Below are 21,797 nucleotides of genomic sequence, written 5' to 3' on the forward strand. Positions count from 1 at the left end.
AGATTAGGTAAAATAATTAATAATAAATAAACATTTTTGTAAGGTACTCTCACTAGCATCTATTGTGTTATTCAATAATGTAATTGTTATGTAATTTAATGTGAGCTGTAAGTTTGGCAAATAATTTCAAATTTTATGGTGGGAATATTAGTTTAGACACGGTTTAAAGGGCAGTAAAACAAAACAAAAATGTAAGTATAAACAGGTGTATACTGTTACAATATTTAAATTATTTAGGAAAAAAATAAATCAAGTTTCATGTTACAATTTGAAGTCATTCTAGAAAGAAAAAAAGGATAATTTAGATTTATTTTGATTCTTTTTTTAGTGGTTACAATTAACCAACCTTGTATAGAGTTAGGGTAGAGAAAATAACGGATAAAATATAAGGTTTTTCTGAAAAGAAAAACATTTGATATTTATTTAGATTTTAGGGATTATGCAAACAAAATTTGAAAATTTTCAGATGAAGGAAAGTATTCTTAATCTTAATATGAAAATCACTTTGCACTCAGAGCAGTCAACACTCTGACACCATATAATTAAACAGAAAGTTTTAGTAGAAATACTTAATTAAAAATTCAGATTTTTTGTTAACTGAAAGCTTGCCAAATTTTGAGAAGATGCAATAAGTACTTTCAGAGTTATGTATACCACTGCGGTTATGAGGTTATAACATGTTCTTTATTAGTGTACCTATGTTCTCCTGTATCCCAGTTGTTGTTTTTTCCAACACTTTCCCTACCTTCCATTTCACATTTGTAATCCCATTCAGATCCAAATAGAATTCTCTGTCATGTGTATGTTATCATATGTTATATTAACCACACAGCTTCCTTTCATGGTTCCCGTACTGTTCATTTATCCATTGGAACCCTTCCTCTCCAAAAGATGTGTCATCATGGCCCTCAAGGTTGCATTTGCCAACTTATCAAATTTGCTTATTCTTCCTGGTTTCCCGATTCCAAATATTTTTTCTGGGTGTCATTTCATCAAATACAGCACCTTACCTTTTTCCTTGCTTTTCATCTCTGGCATTCTTTGGAAGACATCATCCAGACTGGCATGTGGTCCACATTCATCTCCCATTACCTCCATCATGTGGCTGTGTCCTTCTCTTCTGAATATTGTATACTGATAATGCCATGCTCCTCACATCAGTTCAACAGTGAGTGGGTAAGTTTTTTCTTTCTATATTTCCTTTTCAGGGTCACAAAGTTTTCTATATTGAAACCACTCTGTTGTGAGTGGTGCTTGTCCAGGTATACTAATTCTCAAATCCACACTGGATGATTTTTAAGGTCTACAATGCTCACTGTTGAGATGGGGTGTTCTGCAAGATCTCTTGTAGATTTATCCTTGCCGTGTATTGTGTCATAATTATGCCATCCTTGATCATACACTCATTGACTAGCATGAGTAAAGCAAGGAAGGAATTGCTGCCCATCCCTCTGTTCCTGACTAGATCCTTCAAGTTTGACCTGCTTTTAAAAATAGGGTTCTGCAGTCACCCATTGCACTTTCTTTAGTGTTGCATTTCTCTGGACTTCCCAACACTCTTTCCCCCTTCTTCCAGTGAATTACATGAGTCCTTGCCATTTACTAGCTCCTAGCTGCTGGGGTGCTGGATCATGGAGGCTTTCTCCTGGGTTGGACCCTTCCCACTCAGTTAAGAGTAAGGCAGTGGTGTTATGCCATTGTATATGATTTGTACACTCTTTCTACCATGGATCTGATGGACAATTCCAGATGCAGATTGGTTTTGGACTGAAAAAATCCACCATATGCAGTTCATCCCTCCATCTGCAAACCCTCCTTCCTACTGCCATCTGAATGTCGGTTCCTGGTTGTGCTGGACTGGCCAACATAAGTCCTCACACATATGGTTGGGCTGGTACCCTCCTCCTACCATGGACTGGATGATAAATTCACAATGTCACATAGTTTTGGACTGGAGTTGACCCTCCTCATTGCATCCCACCTTCCTATCGTTGCTCAGATGTCGGGTTACCTGGTGGCTGGTGTTGATTGTGTACTGCATCTGCACACATGTGCTGGCTTGGATTCTTAGAACTGAAGTTTTCTTTCAGTTTTTAGACCAGAGGTGAAGACAGTAAGGATTCTTCTCCTACCAAGGACTGGATGTTCCATTTCTGGTACAATTGGTTTTGGACTGGAGTTGAACCACTGATTATGGTCTGATACGCTCTAGCCACTACACCAATGGCACGTCTGTGTGATTATCGGATATGCCTTCTTTTTTTTTTCCCACTTGGAGCCACGTTAATTCATCAAGGGTGAGTAGTATACCTGGTTCAGATGTGGTACAGTCTTCCACATATATGTTTCCTCTTCCTCAAGGGGTCACATTACATGGTTCTCTTGAGATGCTTTCTGAAGGGTGCTCTTCTGGGTAAGTTAGCACCAGTCCCTCCACTAGGTCAGTGTAGGATTCTATCTATTATGTGAGAAAAGGTAAGGTCTTTTATTGGAAGTTATAATTTTCCTACACTGGAAATGTAGAGGTATCTGATAGATACTTTCCTTTCTCACACTTCCCACCCATCCAAATTGATGATTGTGCTCTACAGTATCGAGGGAGTCAGCTGCACTAGGAGTGTGTGTCACACTCCTATTGGTGTAGAGTTGTCTCATGCTCATGTGCATGCAACAACGAAACTATACCATGTGTAAACATGTGATATTAGGCGGGAGCCTCAAGGCTAGTGGTGAGTGAAAATTGCACATATAGAGGGCAGCACAAATCGAGGAAAGTTATTATATGAGAAGAGGTAAGTATCTATCAGAAATACATTTTTAGTTTCAGAAAATTATAATTTCCAGTTTACCTGCTAACCTAGCAATGTATGATATACATCCAGTCTGGGCAGTTTTTTTTTGGTATCTGGCATTTAAAAGTTATTGGAATTTTATCAGAGGTGTACTTACATTAACATTTATGAAATCTAAATATCAAAATAATAGATTAACAAATGTTATGGAAAAGATCTTTTGATAAATTATCAAGGTATACACCACTATATTATCCTAAAGCACATTTTTGGCCAAGGTACACACCACTATATTATCCCAAAGCACATTTTTGGTCAAGGTACACACCACTAGTGTATCCCAAAGCACATCTTTGATAGATATACACCACTAGTGTATTCCAAAGCACATCTTTGATCAAGGTACACACCACTAGTGTATTCCAAAGCACATCTTTGATCAAAGTGTACACCACTAGTGTATTCCAAAGCACATCTTTGATCAAGGTACACACCATTAGTGTATGCCAAAGCACATCTCTGATCAAGGTACACACCATTAGTGTATTCCAAAGCACATCTTTGATCAAAGTACATACAACTAGAATAACCTGAAGTACATTTTTGATTAAGGCCTTAATTATAGCTTGTGATATCATGTGGTAACTTAAGAAGTAAGATGAGTTATTATAAGTTATTCTAACAATTGAGATAATGCCTAAAAGTTGCTATGTAGTTAGTGTTTATGAGTATTTTGTGTAAATGATGAAAATAATTTTCAATAAACAATCCTGTTCTGTTATTTAAAACTGCTTTTGTAATTGTTGCATTTTAAGTAAATGTTTCATAGGCTTACTATTCTAATGGTTTGAACTAATCTGGGGTGCATTTTAGTTTTAAATAGGAGATTTATGTAAGGAACAAAATTTATAATGTTAGTTAAGACAACAAGTATATTTTCTCTTCTCAGAAACTTTGAGTTTCTTTCATAATAGTCCCCCAGTGGAAGAGTAGTAAGTTTATGGACTTACAATGCTAAAATTTGGGGTTCAATTCTCTGCAGTGGACACAGCACAATGTGGCTTTTCTTTAAAACGAACAAACAAATCTTACATAATATTTATGATTAGTGAAATGTAGCGTTATGTGAGCATTATATGTATTTGTTAAGACTGTTATAAAAGTCTGTGAAGAACATATTGTTATGCATATTCCAGGGTGCTGAAATCTTGGGAATGTTTATATTCTGTGACTGTGAAGTACTATCACAAAGCTACAGCTTCAACGCTAGGAGGAAATCTGTATGAGGATGCTTTGAAGTGTCTGTGTCAGGTGCAAAAGCATCTTCAAAACAGAAAATTGCTACTAAAGATTGAGAAAGGGAAGATCCAAACTCTGAGGCCTAAAGAAGGTGGTTTCTCACTTCATATAAAAGGAAAACATTCTCAAGCTAGAAAATTGTGGATGAAGAAGTTGTCTAAGCTTCTGAAAAGTAAGTTAGAAGAAATGTTCCATACAGCAGCAGTTTTTAACAAAGTGCCACTAATAATGTGACTTATATACATGCCAAAATGATAAAAACAAACTCCAATGATTCATTAGCTAGAAAACGTAGACTTATTACAGAACAAAATATATTAAAATAGACAGAACAGTGAACAATCTCTTTCACTCCAAAATACATTAGCACAGTGAATATGTAAGACAAGATATTCTGTCAGTATGTCAAACTTTAGAATTCTTGTTTCTGCTAAGTCTTAAACTAAACTTCAGAAAAAAGAAAGCTGATTAATTAAACATTTCCTTCCTTCTCTCAACACCACACAATTTTCTTACAACTTAATGATGTTCTAACTTGATTTTATTGTTAATATTTAGCTTTGTACCTCTGTTACTGTAATTGTATTTGTTTCCTCTTATATAGATTAATAATGATGGAATCCTTGTTCTTTCAAAACATTTAATAGACAGTTTTATCCATTGTTCCTATCTTGCTTTGTGAATTTCATGAATAAAATACTTTTATGGACCAAGTACATTGTGACATAGATAAGTACCAGAAAGATAAGAACAAACAAAATGACTATTAAACTGTGAATTTCAGAAGTGAACTACTTTTAAGGACCAAATATTACTAACAGTGAAACTTAGATAAGCACAAAAAAAGTAAGAACAAACCACAATGACTATGAAATTGTGATTTTCATAAATAAAATTCTTTTAAGGACCAAGTGTCACTAATAATGTAACTTAGGTAAGTACCAGAATAGAACAAACCACAATGACTATTATACTGTGAATTTTATAAGCTGTTTAATTCAACGTTAATGTGAAGGTTGTGCCTGGTTTTCTGTGCTGAGTCATCTAATATTGGGTGAAATTTTTATGGGCTTTAGTCTTAAGTCCAGTTCTGTTTTGAGCATTGTTTTGTATTTATTCTTAATTACAATTAGTGTTGAGATGACTGTTTCATGTAAATAGGTGGTAGCAAATGGCAATAAGGAAGTAACTTGTTTTTTTCAGATATCACCATGTACCAATCCTTTCTTTGTAACCAACTGTCAGTTAAAGCCAGTTTCTTCATTTCATTAAGTAATCCATATTACGATCAAAACATTTCTTTTTCCTTGTTAAAATATCTACTTGGTAAGTTGTTGTGTTCAATACTGAAAGGCTGACTGATCCATATCTTACTTATTAACCTTTTTTTTTGGATAAAATAATCTTGAAACTATTTGCTAAATGTGAGCATTCCTATTTAATATCCTTCACAACTTCAGGATTAAAATCAATATCATTTTCAAGCAGAAAATTTCCAACATTGGCAATTCTACAAAATTAACATCTTCCACATTGGCTCAAATGATTTGCAGCCTCTGGATCATTGCTTTCCTTTTGTTGTGCACTTAGAAAGCTTTGGAGTTCAACATCTGCAGACAAAGATTGAGTTCATTCAGGAATATAAACAAATCTGCCAAGTAAGCCAAGTGAGGGGCCAGACTTCGAAATTTGTGCAAAGCTTAGAATTAATTCCAATTTAATAACATGAGTACTTCTGAGTAGAATTCAAGTATCTGAGTTAGCACTCTCCCTTGGAATACTGTCTTAATTCAGTGTGGAGGAACAGCTTCTCATTGATATTACCCATTTCATTACAAGGCAATAGAAGTAAGCTGAAATCTGATGCATGCATTTCAGTGAAGTTTTCCACGTGGAAGGCTTTATCCAAAACAAATTTATAGTGGCTGGCATTTGTTTGGAGGTCAATGCTTTGTAGTGAATGCAATAGTGTGTGAACTTGGCATCTGATGCCACTTTCTTTATTTTCTTCATGGCTTCACCATATTTTCTTTTGCTGGCCCAGGCTCCATCCATTCAAACTCCAGTGCAAATCATCAAGCTTTCAGAAAATTTCTTCTTCTGTGGTTTGTACCAGAAACCTTTCACACACATCCTTCTCTATTTTCATGTTGTACTCTTATCATATGAAAACAAAGAAGATCTGTCATCCATTTATATTACAAGATATGAATTGAATCAACTTAACAGACTCTACAAGCTTTTCTTAAACTTTCAAAGGCATATGACAAATACCTCTGGATATTATGTCATTTGACAGAGTAATAAAGTCAGTTTTGTTTGGTAGGTTTATTACCAAGTATAACAGAAACTATATTTTGTGACAGGTAGTATCAATTTTTTACTAATTATGGGAGACTTTCCACAATGAGCTATTTTAAGACTTGCGTGATATGAAAGTTTAAGAGCTTTAAGTTTGTCAGAAGTAGATCCATGCACAGGAATGTAAATTTAACTGCTATTGGGGGGGAGGGGGAGGCATGTTAAACACATAAATAATGTAAATAATGTATGTATATCTATATATACATACATACATACATCCCCAGAAATCTGTGTGTTTGTCTGTTTGTCCATTAACTAACTACTACTTGGTCACTGGGCCAATCTCAACCATACTTTGTGGGATGATAGTTTGGAACAAGGGGTATGTTAATGGAGCCTCACAACCCCCTCCTCCTCCCATTAGTGCTGTTATTGAGCATTTATTATCTTTGATGTAAGCTAACAATAACTACATTCATAGATGGTGCCATGTCCTTACACCAAAACAAATAAAAACTTTATTAAATTTTTTATAACAGAACATACACACTGCATGGGGGGGGGGGGCACACAAATATCTTATATCTCTGAGAGTCTGCTAATATTCTCTATGGAGGAATGCAATGAAAAATAAAGGCCACCAGTATTGCTGTACTACATAAACTCAACTGAAATTTCTACTCCAACAACCACAATAAGGCTGATGTGAAAAGCTATTTCTTGAGTTATACCCATGACCTTTCAACTTCAGCTTGTAAGGCACTTCTGAAGCCAATGACCATCACTTAATTAATCCCATGAAACACTGTGGAAGGACAGTAAGAGCTGGGTGTTGAAAGCAGCTAACAGAAAGCACACCTACTGCCACTAATTTGGCTGCTACCTCTTCCTACAAATTCACCCTGACCATCATACAATGTATACCATGTTTTAAGTATATACATAGTAAGTTAATAAAGTTTATACCAAACTATTGGTAAGGTAATAATGAATACTGTAATAATATGCTATGTTATAAATAAATTGTGTGAAAGTTAGGATTTTTGTGTTATTTATTATAGCATCCACTCCCACATTTTATTAATCTCATAACCTGGCCAGAGGATGGGTACCCAAGGTTAGATATATATGTGTGTGTGTGTGTATATATATATATATATATATATATATCTGTAAACCATATCACACATACATCATATGCATAGAAATAAACAGAATTACATTCACTAAAATAATAACCAAGTCCATATTCATAGAGATATTGGGAAGGCACAGGCCCCTGGTTCCCCCTCCTGGTCAGAAGTATGGTATTGAATGTTCTTTCGACTATATTTGTATTCATTAAGTTAGCATTTAAAATAATCAGCAGGTCTATCTTTTATGTTATCATGTTTTATATGAAAATGTTGTTGAGGATGAGAGTGTTTTTAAAGATTGACTTTACAATTGACAATTACACTGTTGTAAAGGCTTAAAGTCTTCACTTCTAACTAAAATCATATTTCCTTGTAGGTTTACTCCATTTACTCTAATTTCCACACATGGTTGTAGATCTAGGCTTTATGCCAGGGCTTAGTACCCTCTCAGTTTGAGGCCCAGTAGGACAATCATCAGTTACAATTTCTTTACATCACTCTCAATAGTTGAGGCCTGGCACGGCCGGATGGTTATGGTGCTCAACTCGCAATCTGTGTGTCACAGGTTCAAATCCCCGTCACACCAAACATGCTTGCTCTTTTAGCTGTGGGGGCATTATAATATGTGATGGTCAATCCCACTATTTGTTGGTAAAAGAGTAGCCCAAGAGATGGCAGTGGGTGATGACGACTAGCTGCCTTCCTTCTAGTTTTTCACTGCTAAATTATGAATGGCTAGCGCAGATAGCCCTTGTGTAGCTTTGTGGGAAATTCAAAACAACCAACCAACCAACCAACCAATCTCAACAGTTGAATGTATTATTTTATCAATATCACTTCTTGGCCTCTTTAAAGTGTCACTTTTTTTCAACCATAATTCATATCATTAGTCTGTCTTTAATCTGTAATATCACAATCACAAAACTATGTACCAATTTGATTATCATCATTACCTCAAAATGTCCTAAATTATGGTACAGAACTTGGTAATGACATATCCAGTGTGGCAGAGTTCATTTTGATAGAGTTGAGTGGGATGCACTGGAGAAATGGTGATGTAATGAAAATATGCTGGCTAAAGCATGAAATTTCTTCAATTAATAATCCTTGTTATCTATCACCTGGATCCAGCCTTTGTACCACTGGTTGAGAACTCCTGCTGTATAAAATAAAAATTTACTTTTACATGAGGTTTGATAAGTGCCTTTGTTTATTAGGGTAGAAAACTGTGTATGAAAGTGTTGTCTCTGTTATGAAAATATGAGAACAAGGTTCCAAATAAAAAAGGTTTAATTTGTTTGAAGTTAGTAAGGTTCGATTGGCCAACAGGGTAGAAAACAGTGAGTGGAGTAGTGTCCTACATTCATAAAACAGTAATTTGCAAAATGTCTGTAGTGCGTGTATGGGGAAACTTGAGTTATAAGAATCTCCTTTCTGGTTAAAGTACTAGCAGCTATGTAAATTTCCCTCGAGTTTTACTCATAGTCAAGTATCTACATATACTTACAAAATATATGTAACAGGAATAGTTCACTTTCTTGCAAAATATTTCATATCTATTTTTGCCTGTTGGTTATCATTGCATATTTCTAAAGACAGTATGTACATTGGGATGTTCTTATAGTATGTTATATAAATACTTTACAGAGGTATGATATTCAAACTTCCAATATTATTTTAAACTATTCACTTTGTGGGTTAAAAAAACATTAAATTATGTCTTAATTTTTCTCACATTCATGAATATTTTAATCTTGAACATTGTGAACCAGAAAGCTCTTGGAGATTTCATCTACAAGTCAAGCAGTTTTGTGTGAAAATTGTTTGTTTTCTCTTGTATTATGTTTTTTTGATTATGCATCTTTGGTTAAAAAGTGGTCAAGTAGAAGTCTGATTACTAGAAGTGGGATATTAAACCTAGAGGATTTTTAGTTGAGGTACCAATTTAGATAGCTTAGTATTTTTGATTATTGTTAAATTATGTTTTGTTTCCTTTGTAACATTCACTTATAATAATACTTATCATAGTCAAAGGCTGATTACTAGAAGTGGGATCTTAAGCCAGGAAGATTTTTAGCTGAGGTACCAGTTGAGACAGCTACCACATACCACATTTAGAAACTCCTAATACAAATGTTTTGTTCCACTTGTATTTTTTATTGATTATTTTAAATGTTTAAGGTCCTTGTAGCTGTGGTGGTTCTTGTTTAGAAATATCTAACTAATACTTTTTGCCATAATAATGATCTTACCATTAACTAATACTTTTTAAAATAATTTTACAACTGACTTACATTTTTACTGATAATAATTTTACAACTAAACATTATTATTTTAATGATAATTTTACAACTATCCAAAACTTTGTACACAGAATCAATACTGCATTTGATATGTTATTTAGTTTTAATATAAGAGCAGTGTTTAGAGTCTTGTACATGTATGTTGATATGCTGTGTTTCGATAAAAACTAAGCCAAGAACATTTGCTGTCACATTGAAATTTGCATAGGGATTATCAACATTTATTATTGGGTACAACCATTATTATTGTAAAATAAAATATGTTCCTGAATGCCCTAGAAATATCATAACTGTCAAGTGTAGAGAAGTATATGGCATCCTAAGATCTCTTCAGTTGTTTGAAACATAAGACGTTGTAAACTTATTAATAGGGCTTATTCTTTAAAACGAGTATCTTTTATGCTTTAACAGAAAAGGATATGAGTGAAAAACAGCAGCGTTTGGTGAGCCGTTTTCTTCATTGTATCTTGTATTCCCTTTTTATTGACTATCAAATACAAGCAGCTACAGAATACATCAACATCTTGCTTGCCATGAGCAATGGCTTTAGAGTGAATATATGTTCTGAAAAAGAACAAGGTATCTTTCTGACAGCAAACCAAGAATATAAAGGTGTCATGAAAGTGGTGAAATCATTTGCTATATTTTTTGGAGCTTACTTTGTGAATGAAGTACTATATGTTCATCCTGTTCATCAGCCTAGACCTCTTTCTTCACTCTTGTGTAGGAAATATGAAAACACAGGTTAGTTTGCATATGTGATTTATTTTAAAGGATTAAAAATGTATTTTTGATTATTTTTGAATTATGTTTTGTTTCCTTTGTAACATTCACTTATAATAATACCCAATACTTTGTATCGAGATTGAGTTATTTAAAATTGGAAGCCACTTGACATAAGAAGTATTTTGTATCTGTTTTTAGCTTAATGTGAAATAATATGTTTAAAGCTGCTTTTGAAGCTAAAAATTCTAATATAAAAGTAGTTAATTTTGAGAATGGATCAAACTGAAACTTTTTGCCATAATTTATATCTTTATGTAGACAAAACTGTCATTTAATTATTGATTTACAGAATGTGTAGGGTCATTTGCAATGTCAAACATACTGTTGGGGTTAACATGCTTTGTGGTCACTATGAGAAAGCAAGTTCATACCAACAATATGTTTGATGCTTTTCACTATGATATAGGTCTAGCTTATCTCTCTTTGGTTAACTTGCATTCAGGGTTACTGATGATGAGTGGAATTCTCTGGAACTAGTATAACCCAATAACACATGTTGTTCAAAGTGTAGATTGAACTGGACCTCCCTTGAACTTAGACATTGAAATTAAACAATTTTCGGGATATTATGTTTATTCAGTAGTTATCATAAATTAGAGAGTGCCCAATGGAATTGTGCTTCCAAAGTTTAACGAGTTAAAGTATTTTGCTAGTGTTAACTCTCTTGTCTACATATGCTGCTCATACTATTTGTCAGTCAGTATTGTACAAATGTGGCTAAATGGGAATTTTATAAACAAGTTTTACTTATATAATGAGGAGTTTACACCTCTTTGTACAATGTTAAACCAACTTATGCATCGTTTACACCTTTTTATTCACTCATACAATAGTTTGCACAGGCTTAATGTACTTTTTTTTTTGATGACGAGGAACCCACTTTTAGACTAATAATGGTTGGAGACGGCTTGAATGGGTAATGAAGAAAAACTTTAATTTAAGTTTAATGTAACAGCAAATGTTCAACGTTTCGACAAGGTTTTGTCATCATACCTGATGATGACAAAAGCTTGTCGAAACGTTGTACATTTGCTGTTATGTTAAACTTATATTAAAGCTTTTCTTCATTACCCATTCAAGCCATCTCCAACCATTATTAATGTACTCTTTGTTACTTTTTTTTTGTATTTGTATCTTCCACTGAATTTTTGTTGTACTTTGAAGACTGAAACTACTTTATGTTCACCCAAATCTTACTTTTACACATGACCTTAATGCATATTTGTAATTTCATTATGCCTTGTTATAATGTTTATAATTACTCTTTCTTAGGTGTCCGTAAGATATTTATTCATCGAGAAGAAGTTACATCTCATTTAACACGAGAAGGTTTGAGTGAAGTTTTAACCCCAAGCTACATTGTTGAATTACTGCTTCAAGTGGGCCAATGGAGTGAGGCAGTCTGGCTGGCATACAGATTAAATGATTGGAAGACTGCTGTAATTCTTTCTGTCACTTGGTTGGATGGCCATTCTCTTGTCCATAATAAGGAGTAAGCATTGAAACTGAATATTTTAAAAATAGTTAAAATTTATTTTTTTATTTTAATAAGATTACTTATAAATAATCAAACTCAGATGTCTTTTACATTTTGTCCCCTAGTGGATCAGCAGTAAGTTTACAGACTTACAATGCTAAAATCTGGAGTTCAATTCCCTGTGGTGGAAACAGCAGATAGTTTAATGTGGCTTTCTGCTAAAACAAATAACTGAACTTGTAATTTTGTTAGGTGTTAGTAGGTTCCAAACCAAACACCTGTGAATGATTATAAAGAAAACCTGTTATTTAAATTGATTATGCCTCACAACTACTTGTCTAAGCAAAAAAGAATGTTATCAGAGACCCAATGAGAATCATAGATTTCATTCAAAGTTTGGGCATGTTAGAGGTTTCTCAAAACTGTATTATACTGCTAAGTTGCTTTTCTTGCAAATTATCTTTGCCTTTTTTTTTCTTTCTCTTTAAACAGTATGAGATTGCTGGTTTAAATAAAAAATTTTTTTATTGTGCCTGATATTGCAAGGCATAGTGAATGCTATTGAGAACAGATGATGCATGTAGTAGCTTTATATAGAGATAGGCCTTATATTCTGTTTGAGAATATGAAGGAAAGCATGTGACAGTTATTGAACACCAAAGTAAAGCTATTTTATTTTTAGTTACATTGCTCCTATTGAAAAGAAAGACCAATCATATCATCTTAGTTGAAAGAAACTATTTTCAAGCACTTGTTGTTATAAATAAAAGTCCATATCTTAGGGTTATATTGAAGCATAGATTTTGACCCGTGAAAGTTTGGAACACATACATTACTGAACGATAGTACTAATTTGCTTAATTTAATGATGATTTCACCATAGCTGCTACTTTATATTTGGTTGAAAACTGTTTCATTTTACAGATAATGAAGTAAAACATTCACACGTAGTTTGAAACTTTATATAGAACAGTAATTATGTTTTTGTATTTGCAATGAAAATATAAAATGCATGTTGTTTATGTACACATGTTTTTTGGTACAAGCAATAATCAACACCATATTGTAGCCAGTTAAAAGAACTGCACTTGACTTAAACAAAACAAATATTTATTTAACACTGTTCCAAGCAGATTAACAGTTAGTCTTTTTAACGTAAAATTGTTGATTAATTAAATATATCTAATAAACATAATGGTATATAAATAACAAAACATAACAGGGTAACACTAACTGTTTGACTAGAAAATACATATGGAACTTCAATTATAACATAAACTCCCAATAGAGAGTGTCATTATCATTGTAAATAAGCAATAAAATAGAACAGAACAACAGTAAGACTTTGGTTAGAAAATAGATACTGACCTACCTACATCTTGTACACTAGGCACTCAGTACATTTTATTGAAGCTGCTAAATATATCCTATTGTGTTTCACCATACAGTTCTGCTTCAATGCATGGGAAGGAGCTTCTGTGTATAATGTTTTGATGTGGTGGTGGTGGTGATGTGTGTGTGTGTATTAATACAATTGTTGTTTAAGTAATGGGAATTATACAAATCAAAAGATCAAAATTTCCATGTTGGGATATTTAATGTGTGATTAATATGTTCAGACATATTCAAACTGTTTCTGTTAGCAAGAGAGAGCAAAAAAATCTGACACTGCTTAAATGCCACCTGACAAACCTCTGAAGTTTAGAACTATCTGAATTTCTGACTAGCGAAACTTCAAACACAGGTGTTATTTTCATCAGTTCAACAATAGCAGAGAAAATAATTGCAATGTATAGAAAATAATTTATTTTTGATAAGATGGGTATCAAGAAGTGACCATTATTGTGCTACTAAGGGTCTTTCTTCTGTTAGTTTAGATTGTCTTCAAAGTTAATGAATGTATAATTAATTCATCATATCACAACCATGATTATACGTAGGCTTAAGAGACCTGGTGGAGAGCATGGTTAGCAGAGCTCAACATTAAACTGTTGTATTTCTTCTTTGTTATAATTATTTATGTTTAGCAGTTTATACTAAAGCATAGAGATTTCTAACCATGTTAAAATCTTAAAGACCACAGATGCATTTGTGATTGGATATGCCACAAACACCTTACATAGTACATTGATAAAATGAATCTTGTATTGTTTAATATTGACTGGGATGGTTTTCTATTTCATAAATATCTTTAAAAAATCATTGTCGCATTCTAGTCGATAAAATTATGAAATACCATTTGTATTTTGTAGTCTTTGACTGTTGTCAGTTAGTCTTAACTTTAACTTACATTTATGAAGAAAGGTGTGTATAAATATTGATTGATTGATTTTAAGTTTATCTTATAACAGTACTTGAAGCCAACAGCTATTATTTAATATTAATTAGAAGAGGATATTGTTTTATATTTTCTGTTTCCTGCACTTCAGTGATACTAAGTAATTAATATTAACTTCTGATGAAAGCAAGCTACCTACGTAGATCAGAACTAAAAGTGTACCTAGTAATGAGCATAACTAATTAAATATTCTGTTCAAATTATGTAACTCAGAATAATTAGAGTGCATTATTTCGTCAGTTGGACACCTCCACTGTTAATGTTATTTTTGGGTGTACACCCAATAATATCTCGCAAGGTTAGGCTAACTTAGGAGACTTAGATTAGTCATAAATCTTTATATTAAACTAACTGTTCAGAATAATCAGTATAATTTAAAGTAAAATTACAATTCGTTTTAATTTAGATAAAAAATTAAAATAGATGTATGGTTAATATTACCAGTTCAGTAGCCTAGATTGTTGATAATGAAGAGTAGGCTACAGCATTAGCTGGGTATTTAGGTTTACTTGTTTGTTTATTATAATTGCATTAGAAATAGCTAAAAAACTATGTTAAGTAAAAACAAAATATCTTTGACATGAACATGAACATTTTTGGATTTATTGTTTTTTAAGTGTATTTGAAATGTCTTCCTGGTGCATTCAGATATCCTGCATTTTATCTTTAAATCAAGCCTACTAGAACATCAGAAGTTGCTGTTTTGAAAATATATTTAATAGCAAAATTAACAGACATAAAAAACAACTGGGAATGATCAGTAGTAGTATTACTGATGTGTTAACTTTAAAATTGGGTTTAAAATACATATTTATTATAGCCACATTGAGTAGTCTAGTATAAATTGTTTTATAATTTCAGAAAAAGTGTATTTTAAATAAACTTGTGAGAACATAATAATTCAATGCTATATAATGTAAGAAAAAATTGTTATATATATTTTACTTTCGGAATACCATATGATATTGATGATACTTGAACTTGTATATCTTAAAGAAAGGAATATTCTTGAAAACAAAGGTTTTTTTATCACTTTTCTGTAGAAAATATATAAATAATTTATAGTTTCAGTTTTACAAACATCTCTAGATGTTTATGTGATTGTGCTTGTACATCATAAAATGGAATTAAAATAGTGAGAATATCATAATTTATCATTTATTTAAAGTGAACAATAATTAAAGTTGTTTAAAGAAGTTTTGGGTGGTATTTACGCCCTTAAAATGTTTTATGCTGAATATCATTTCTAAGTATTTTTTGTCAGTTTTTCATTTTAAGGCTGTAAGAAAGACTAATGCCTTTTATCTATACTTCACAGAGGATGTAAATGTCAGATGTACAAAATTCAAAAACTGTTTATCGAAATCATTCGGACCAAAGTGATGGAATATCTTACAGTTGAAGTTTGTCACCCAGGTGCTTTGAGTTCTGAAGTGAACTTGACTTCAAGCCCTAAGAAAGGTTTGTAAATATGATATATATAAACTTTCACTTTAATGAATCTTCAAGCAATGACTGTTTCTGGAAGAAACATGAATGTAAGAAAAGGGGTTGTTCATGTGCGATTGTTTCAACTCAATAAAGTATGCACTGCATTATTTACATGTCTTTTTATTGAGTGAACATGAAAGTCTAAAATGTTGGAATGACATAGCATTAACTTAGTTGGCTATAACACTTGTTTTGATCATGAATCTTATATAAATTAAAACTTTCAGACTTCCAATTTATTGTGTCAACAAACAAATTTATTGATAATATCTTACAATATTTGGAATTCAAACAGTAAAATATACTCTGGAACTTTAGTAATATGATCAAGATAACTTCATTGTTTTTATATTGATTTTTAATCACTTTGTAAAAAAATATTCATATAGATGTATATATATCAAAATACAAAAACTCATAATACACTTTGAAGTGGTAGGGAACTTACCCAGGTGAGAATCTTAAGTAAGATCATGTACTACAAAATTATACTGTTGGAGGGACTTGAAGTAAACATTGGCAAAAACTAACCAACTGACCAAAGTTTCCTCATTTTACTGTTGTTAAACTGCAAGAAATGTTCCAAAACAAGAGAAGATATGTATGGAAAACTTTTTTTTAAGTTATCAATGTAGGCTTCTTAACAAAACAATAAAAAATGTCACTGTGTTTCTTAACAGAAGATTCTGGCTTTTATAAAACCCATTGAAGTAAGAAATCAAACTCTTCATGTAGTGAGTTATCACAAACAACAATGCTGAAATTTAGGATATATATATATATATATGATATATTCCTTATTACTACAATGATAATTGTATTTTAATGCTGTATTTCGATATAACTTGTTTTAAATGAAATTTTTAATATTAACTGTAAAACACTGTGCTCAGAAATACTCAAGTCAGTTAAGCCTATCACTAGTATATATTTAACTTTTTGAGTGAGAATTTGCTCCTGGCTGAAAAACTGGTAGCAAAATAACATTATTTATTACTTGTTTATACAAGCACTTGAAAAAAAAAAGCAACAAAAACACCTCATTCTAGCATAGTAGCAATAAGTTGAAAAGATTTGTGAAACTTGGTGTTACACCAAACTATACACATTTGTAAAGGCCTGTAAATTAATCAATAGATACAAAACTTGAAGTCTGTTAATTTAATACCCCTAAATAAAGAATATTGATTTTTAGCATGGCTGGGAGTGAAGATCAAGATATATCATAAACTTTGAACACAGTCATCTGATTTTACATTGGATCTATAGGATAAGATTCCTACCTTGAAATTTATCCATGTTATTAAAGCACCATTAATGTGAGCCTCTGAGTATCTATATGTGGCAGTGCTAAACTTTGAATTGTTGCCCACCAATTGCGAAGCTCTATTAGTAATAATTTCCTGCTATTGGAAAAACAACATGTTTAAAGGTCTGCATTTAAAAAGAAAGAAGTAAGCATTCACGTATGTTGCATTTAAAATATTAATAAAATATTAAACTGCATCAAATATTAAACTTGGGTAGAAAAATGCTACCAGATATATGTTAACTTCGAACTCTGTGTGTGTGTGTGTATGTATGTATGTATAACTTCATCTACTATTCCAGTACTCACAAGGTAGTAAGCTATCAAAGCAATTTTAAGAAAATAAAAAATATGTCCTGAAATTTATTACCTGTTTTATTTTAGTAGACCTTCAGTTTGTTTGACCAGCATTTTTCAGTATCATTTAATTATTCAACAGGCTACAAATTTTTATTTTTCCTCTGATAATATTTTAAATTACTGGTTGTTAGTGACAACACCAATTTTTTGTTAGATAGAAATCTTGTTGTTTTCAGTTCTAGATCTTCTTTCCTCAAATACTAGTGAACGTTAATCAAACTTCCAGACTGCCTGTTTTATGAAGCAGTTTTTAAATAGCACTCATTTGATCTTGGTAGATTAAATAAACTTTAAGCACTTATTGAAAATATTACTAAAGAACTGAGATTGGCAAAAGGTTTATTAAATTGTTTATTTATTATATGATGTAACCTTATTTTTTTATCTATGACCTTTCAAGTACAAGCAAGTTATTTTTGTTCTTAATGTTTATTTATTTTTTTACCTTAATTACGATTACAGGATCTCTTCAAGGTGTGTGGGGTCAAGCATCATCATCATCTTCTTCTTCTTCTTCATCAGAAGAGCAGGTGACAGTTCTGAAAGAATTATTAATTCCTACAGTACTTTGTGGACTACCCATTATTTCAGAGCTGTTAGAAGATTTGCTAGACCAACTGTGGTCTGTTCTCTCAGGCCTTCCACTCCTAGTGGATAATAATGTTCATCTTCCAGCACCCCCTCTCTACTGTCCTCAGCAAGATCATAAAGACAATGTTAGTCTATCGCAGTTTTTATTGGCCTTTTGTTGATTAGCTTTAAAGAAAAGTAGTGTTGAAACAAGGTCAGGTTATATCAAAATTTGCTTCAGATTAATTTAGATAATAATAAAATGTATATAAACTTATCATGATGATGAATCTTACATGTAGAGATCCACTTTTAGATGAATGAAAATCAGTTACTTAGAACTTGTAGCAAAAACAAATATTCGGTAGTTTGAAAAAATAATTTTATCACTAAAAACAGTGTGGAATTGTAATCATACTTTTTGGAAGTATAATGAGAGGAAAACATTTTCAATAAGAAAGAAAATGAGGTTATATCCGTTTCTGTAATATTGTTAGTACTATATGGAAGCTTAGATGGTGTGAAATTTTATTGTCATTGTGTTAAATGCCACAAATGATGAAGCAATGAACTAATGGGCATGATAAAAGTCAAACTAGACTGTGGACAACTTCTGGTATTGAACAAAAGCCATCCTGTGTGGCAAACAAAAGATAGATGTAAAATACTGTTTTTATATACCTCTCATGTGAAAGGGCATGAGATGGTTTTTTGTTATTAAAGTTCTGAATTTTAGAGTTGGGTCCAAGTCCATGCTATACTCCAAAATATTTTTCATTCTTTAAACCTTGGATGCATTATAAGAGTAACAGTCAATCTCTTAGCAGGGGATGTGGGTGGTAGGGTGCTACTGACAAGCTGCATTTCCTCTGATCAGTAGTTCAAAATTAGGGATAGTGGACTGTGGCCTTAGAAGCTTTGCCATAAATACAAATACAGTTACTGATGGGAAATCCAGAATGGACTCATTAAGAGGAATATGCAAATAACATTTCCAGTGTAGTATGATTTTTATAATGGATATTAAACCTGTTGGTTCAGTTATTGTTATGCTATTTTTCTTTTTTGTTCATTTAGATGAAAAGGATTTGTGAGTTTAATATACAATTATCTCTACATTAATTTATATTAAAGTTTGTGATTGAGAACTTATGAAATTCAATTTGCTAATGAAGCCTAGTTTTTGGAAATTAATAACATAATCATTGTTTTTTTAACTGCAAGTATTTATATGCTTAGGTGGGTGGCTAAACTTTGATTTATTTCAGAAATAAAAATTTAGTTTTTCTCCTTCATAAGTAAATAAAATGTATAATTTTCTTGGCTAAATTATGTATAGATCAGTAAATATACTATGAACTTCATATTACTGAACAAATCTTTCTCCAATTTCAATGACAAGAGCTGTACATTCCAAAGAGTCAGTGTTATGTGAGGAAGAAGAAATCAAAAGTTTCCCAGTTTTTAATTACTGACATTCATTTATTATGGGACATACATAAATGACTTTTTAATTTTTTATGCAAATGTTTAATTAAGAAAAAGATTCAAGAAAAATAAATTACAAATTTTAGCATGGTGTCACAATAAGAAATAGTAGACCTAGCAGAAGTTACTAAGCTTATTTTAAGATTTTTTTGTTTTGGTATTGCTGTCAGACCTTTTAGTATATGTATATGTGTGTGTGTGTGTATGTATATATATATATATATGTATATGTTGTTTGTACATTATAGCTTTTCAATGGTTGTTGCGTTCAAGAGCATGAAGATCGACAGGCTTTAGCTCATCTGATCCAGTCTGTTTTGATCTTGTTGAGAGCTGCTGGTATGATGAAGTTTGTGATACAAGGCTACCTTGAAGACATAAGACAGCTCTGGCAAGCCTTGGTATAGTTTGTAGCTTCTAATATTTGTAATAGGTTTAATTAAATCATCAATTTCATAGTTTGAGCTGGTAAAGGATTAACTCATTAGCTCATATGGCATATCAACTTATCAGTGGTTGACATGGAACTGTATTATGAAATTACTTTGGGCCTAAGATAACCGGTCTGATGTTTTGCAGGACCAGAAATGTTCTGATGAGAAAGATACTGTGATAGTTATGCAACAAATCTGAAACACATACACTATCAATATTACAATATTACTGTGATAGTTATGCAAAAAAACTGAAACACATACACTATCAATATTACAATATTACTGTGATAGTTATGCAAAAAAACTGAAACACATACACTATCAATATTACAATTAATCCCACTCTATACATTTACATAAAAAAGTAATGATATTTATCAATTTTTACATTGTGAGTTGTAACGGAAAACACAGAATTATTTAAAATGATGCATTGAAGGGTATAAAAATAATTTGGTAATTCGAAAGTGAAGGATCTTGACTCACCTTTGCTACATTAGTGGAATTTAATAAATATAAAGCAGCTTTCTTGCCATTCTGGGCAGAGCTTACAATAATGTGAGAAACTAAGAATGCATGTTTATATGATGTAAGACATCTATTTAATTAGCCACTATTCACATATCTAGCAGTATTCATAGTAATGCGATTAAATATTTCCATGCCTAGTAGTATGATAGTAATGTGATTAAATATTTTCATACCTAGTAGTATTGATAGTAATGTGATTAAATATTCCATACCTAGCAGTATTGATAGTAATGTGATTAAATATTTTCATACCTAGTAGTATTGATAGTAATGTGATTAAATATTTATTGATAGTAATGTGATTAAATATTACCATACCTAGTAGTATTGATAGTAATGTGATTAAATATTCCCATACCTAGCAGTATTGATAGTAATGTGATTAAATATTTTCATACCTAGCAGTATTGATAGTAATGTGATTAAATATTCATACCTAGTAGTATTGATAGTAATGCGATTAATGTGATGAAATATTCACATATCTAGTAGTAGTGATAGTAATGTGATTAAATATTTTCATACCAAGTAGTATTGATAGTAATGTGATTAAATATTCCCATACCTAGTTGTATTGATAGTAATGTGATTAAATATTCCCATACCTAGTAGTGTTGATAGTAATGTTATTGAAATTTTTCATACCCAGTAGTATTGATAGTAATGTGATTAAATATTTCCATATCTAGTTGTATTGATAGTAATGTGATTAACTATTCCCATACCTAGTAGTATTGATAGACATATGTTTAAATATTTTCATACCTAGCAGTATTGATAGTAATGTGATCAAATATTTTCATACCTAGCAGTATTGATAGTAATGCAGTTAACTATTTCCATACCTAGTAGTATTGATAGTAATGTGATTAAATATTTCCATACCTAGTAGTATGGATAGTAATGTGATGAAATATTCACATACCTAGTAGTATTGATAGTAATGTGATTAAATATTTCCATAACTAGTAGTATTGATAGTAATGTGATTAAATATTCCCATACCTAGTAGTATGGATAGTAATGTGATTAAATATTTTCATAGCTAGTAGTATTGATAGTAATGTGATTAAATATTTTCATACCTAGTAGTATTGATAGTAAGGTGATTAAATATTTTCATACCTAGTGGTATTGATAGTAATGTGATTAAATATTTTCATACCTAGTAGTATT

General features: G+C 31.8%; 1 protein-coding gene across 1 annotated transcript in view; it reads left to right on the top strand.

The window, feature by feature from the left end:
- LOC106464552 (protein JBTS17-like) overlaps positions 1 to 20,054 on the top strand; it is a gene marked incomplete at its 3' end in the record, with an annotated part of 39,839 nt that extends 19,785 nt beyond the window's left edge. The window contains exons 8-13 of the mRNA XM_022392284.1: positions 3,989 to 4,263; positions 10,246 to 10,578; positions 11,893 to 12,112; positions 15,754 to 15,896; positions 18,058 to 18,311; positions 19,902 to 20,054. Coding sequence (XP_022247992.1) covers positions 3,989 to 4,263; positions 10,246 to 10,578; positions 11,893 to 12,112; positions 15,754 to 15,896; positions 18,058 to 18,311; positions 19,902 to 20,054 — 1,378 coding nt within the window. The remainder of the gene's footprint in view (positions 1 to 3,988; positions 4,264 to 10,245; positions 10,579 to 11,892; positions 12,113 to 15,753; positions 15,897 to 18,057; positions 18,312 to 19,901) is intronic.
- Between the last annotated feature and the right edge of the window lie 1,743 nt (positions 20,055 to 21,797).

The sequence above is a fragment of the Limulus polyphemus genome, unplaced genomic scaffold (genome assembly GCF_000517525.1).
Source record: "Limulus polyphemus unplaced genomic scaffold, Limulus_polyphemus-2.1.2 Scaffold1685, whole genome shotgun sequence".
NCBI classification, from domain to species: Eukaryota; Metazoa; Arthropoda; class Merostomata; order Xiphosura; family Limulidae; genus Limulus; species Limulus polyphemus.